Source organism: Elephantulus edwardii, unplaced genomic scaffold, assembly GCF_000299155.1.
Source record: "Elephantulus edwardii isolate Elephantulus edwardi_28Jun2011 unplaced genomic scaffold, EleEdw1.0 scaffold00216, whole genome shotgun sequence".
Classification (NCBI taxonomy): Eukaryota; Metazoa; Chordata; class Mammalia; order Macroscelidea; family Macroscelididae; genus Elephantulus; species Elephantulus edwardii.
In genome coordinates this window covers 3,697,522-3,700,385 of record NW_006399966.1, presented here as the reverse complement: position 1 = coordinate 3,700,385, position 2,864 = coordinate 3,697,522, and the positions used below count along the sequence as shown (strand labels likewise).

At 55.9% G+C, this 2,864-nt stretch overlaps 1 protein-coding gene across 1 annotated transcript in view; it reads left to right on the top strand.

Annotated features, from left to right (window-relative positions):
- ADAM11 (ADAM metallopeptidase domain 11) overlaps window positions 1-2,646 on the top strand; it is a 22,105-nt gene extending 19,459 nt beyond the window's left edge. The window contains exons 19-26 of the mRNA XM_006897833.1: window positions 534-584; window positions 693-756; window positions 944-1,043; window positions 1,230-1,349; window positions 1,435-1,603; window positions 1,689-1,803; window positions 1,891-1,981; window positions 2,598-2,646. Coding sequence (XP_006897895.1) covers window positions 534-584; window positions 693-756; window positions 944-1,043; window positions 1,230-1,349; window positions 1,435-1,603; window positions 1,689-1,803; window positions 1,891-1,981; window positions 2,598-2,646 — 759 coding nt within the window. The remainder of the gene's footprint in view (window positions 1-533; window positions 585-692; window positions 757-943; window positions 1,044-1,229; window positions 1,350-1,434; window positions 1,604-1,688; window positions 1,804-1,890; window positions 1,982-2,597) is intronic.
- Window positions 2,647-2,864: the final 218 nt, after the last annotated feature.

The following is a 2,864-nucleotide window of genomic DNA, read 5'->3' as shown; positions in this document are numbered from 1 at the left end:
CTTGGAGAGGGACATCATGCTTGGGAGGGTGGAGGGACAGTGCAGGAGGGGAAGACCCTCTATGAGGTGGATTGATTCAGTGACTAGGGTAATCAGGATGGGTGTGTCAGAGGCGGTGTGATTGCCACAGGATAGAGCAGGGTTTAGGGCTGTTGTACATAGGGTCACTATGAGTAGCAAACAACTCGATGGCACATAACAACAACAACCACCACCACTCCTGGGAGACTTTATAGAAGGCTTAGAAAGCACAGTGGCAGTTCTCAGCCCTGTGGCGTCCTTTGAGTCCAGATCCACTAGATGGCAATAGGGGTTACCTAGGAGACACTGACTCCTCCCTGCCCTGTAAATTGGTGCCAGAAACTGAAGCAGGGCTTGGAGGCTACAAGACAAAGACAGACCTATAGTCTTTGACATGGAAAGGCTTTGCACATGAGCCCCCATAGGGCAGTGGAACTGAGCTCCCTTTACTGCTCCCTGAGAAAAGCTGCTCTTAGCCCCAGGGACTGCTCAGCTCAGCTCTCTCCCCACAGTGTCCCCCTAACCTGCACAAGCTGGATGGTTACTACTGCGATCACGAACAGGTATGAAGGGGCAAGTCCTCTCCCTGGGACTCTTAAGTGGGGTCTCTCACCCATCTCTGCTCTGGCCACACATTACCTCTGTCCCTTGTTTCTTACTTTGTCTCTTAGGGTCGTTGCTATGGTGGTCGGTGCAAAACTCGAGAAAGGCAGTGCCAGGCCCTCTGGGGTCATGGTGAGTCTTGGCCTGGGTGAGGGTTCTCAGAACTGGAAGGGGCAGCTTCTGGCTGAACATGCTCCCTAACATTCCGCTTTCCCAGAATCCCAGGGACCCAGCTAGATGAGGGTTAGCCAGAATGTTGGAGGTGCAGCCCTGAGGTCCCAGGGCAGGTGAGGTGAATGCTCATGTCATCTCCCTATAGCGGCTGCTGATCGATTCTGCTATGAGAAGCTGAATGTGGAGGGGACGGAGCGTGGGAACTGTGGGCGCAAGGGGTCAGGCTGGGTCCAGTGCAATAAGCAGTAAGTAGCCAAGGCTCCTGGTGGGGCGGCCCCAACTCTTGATTAAGGCAGGAGTTCCAGAGTTGGAACAGCAGGTTCTCCTCAGAAGAGACTGAAAATGATCGGGTGGTAGTGGGAGGGCGGGTGAGAGGCCAGAGGTTAGGTCTGAGGTCACACTTGGGTCACTGTTTCCTGCCCGCCCAACAGGGATGTGCTCTGTGGCTTCCTCCTCTGTGTCAACATCTCTGGGGGCCCTCGCCTTGGAGACCTAGGAGGAGACATCAGCAGTGTCACTTTCTACCACCAGGGCAAGGAGCTGGACTGCAGGTACTGGCAGAGCCCATGGTTGGGGAAGAGGTGCATGCCCCTGTGATGGGGTCAGGGACTCAGGATGGCTGTGTCCTTTCCTCAGGGGAGGCCATGTGCAGCTGGCTGATGGCTCAGACCTGAGCTATGTGGAGGATGGCACCGCCTGCGGGCCCAACATGCTGTGCCTGGACCACCGCTGCCTGCCAGCCTCCGCCTTCAACTTTAGCACCTGCCCTGGCAGTGGGGATCGCCGGATCTGCTCCCACCACGGGGTGGGTTCTTGGAGGCTGGATGGTAGAAGAGGCTCTTGGGAGGGGACAGGCCTCCGGTAACCTGTACAAACGCCCTCACCCCTAGGTCTGCAGTAACGAAGGGAAGTGTATCTGCCAGCCAGACTGGACAGGCAAAGACTGCAGCATCTATAACCCCCTGCCCACATCTCCGCCCACAGGGGAGACTGAGAAATACAAGGGTGAGCCTGGAGCTGGCTGGGGCCGGGCTCTGTTTCTGCCATTCCCCATCCCTGCACCTACCATCCAACCCCTGCCCTCTTTCCCAGGTCCCAGCGGCACCAACATCATCATTGGCTCCATTGCTGGGGCAGTCCTGGTTGCGGCTATCGTCCTGGGCGGCACGGGCTGGGGATTTAAGTAAGTGTCCCCTGTACCCCGAAGTGCCCCCTGGCCCTCCTCAGTGGTTCTCAGAACCCTAGACTGTCAAAGCTGAGGGGCTTTCCTGAGAGGTTACTAGACAAGAACTCAATTCACAAGTTCAAGACAGCTTACAGTCTTGTTTTAATGTTTAATAATTATTAGTTGCTCACTGTAAAATCAAGAAATTTTACGTTAAAGACCTTGGTGTGTCATGAAAAATGAGCCAGTTGAGCCTCCTCATACCAGAGGGCCAGGGTGAGGCGCCATCCTTAATGCCCACCCAGCCTGCTCTGTTAGAATCTAGTTGGGGGTCTTTGAGCTGGTCCAACGTCCTCAATGTGTTAAAGGACAGACCTGAGACCCGAGGAGGAAGCTGGGCTGTTTCAGAGTCACATGGTTAGTCAGAACGTGAATGAGGGACACATTTTTGTTAGGTCTCCTCAGTCTCTCTGTTTGGCCCTGCCATCAATGTCCAGGGCCCCAGACACCTGAGCCCACCCCAGGGATGGGACCTCATGGGACAGGAAGGCCCCCCCTGATGGAGAAGGGGAGGTCATAGATTGCTCCTTTCCTCTTTCTCTCTCTCTCTCTGCTTGTCCTCTGGCTCCTGAAGAAACATCCGCCGAGGAAGGTACGACCCAACCCAGCAGGGGGCAGTGTGATGCCGGCCACATCATCCCTCCCGCTGTCTTGTCTTCATCTCATTCACCTGCATTGTTGTTGGGGAGCTGGGGCTGATTCCCGCACCCCTGCTGGCAACCCTGTCACAACAGGGGTGGGAGAAGCCAGATGGGAAGTAAGCCCCCGACCCCACCCGCCCTGCCCTCTCTTGACTACCCATCCTCTCAGGCCCTGGTCCATCTCCTGCTACCTCTCCTCT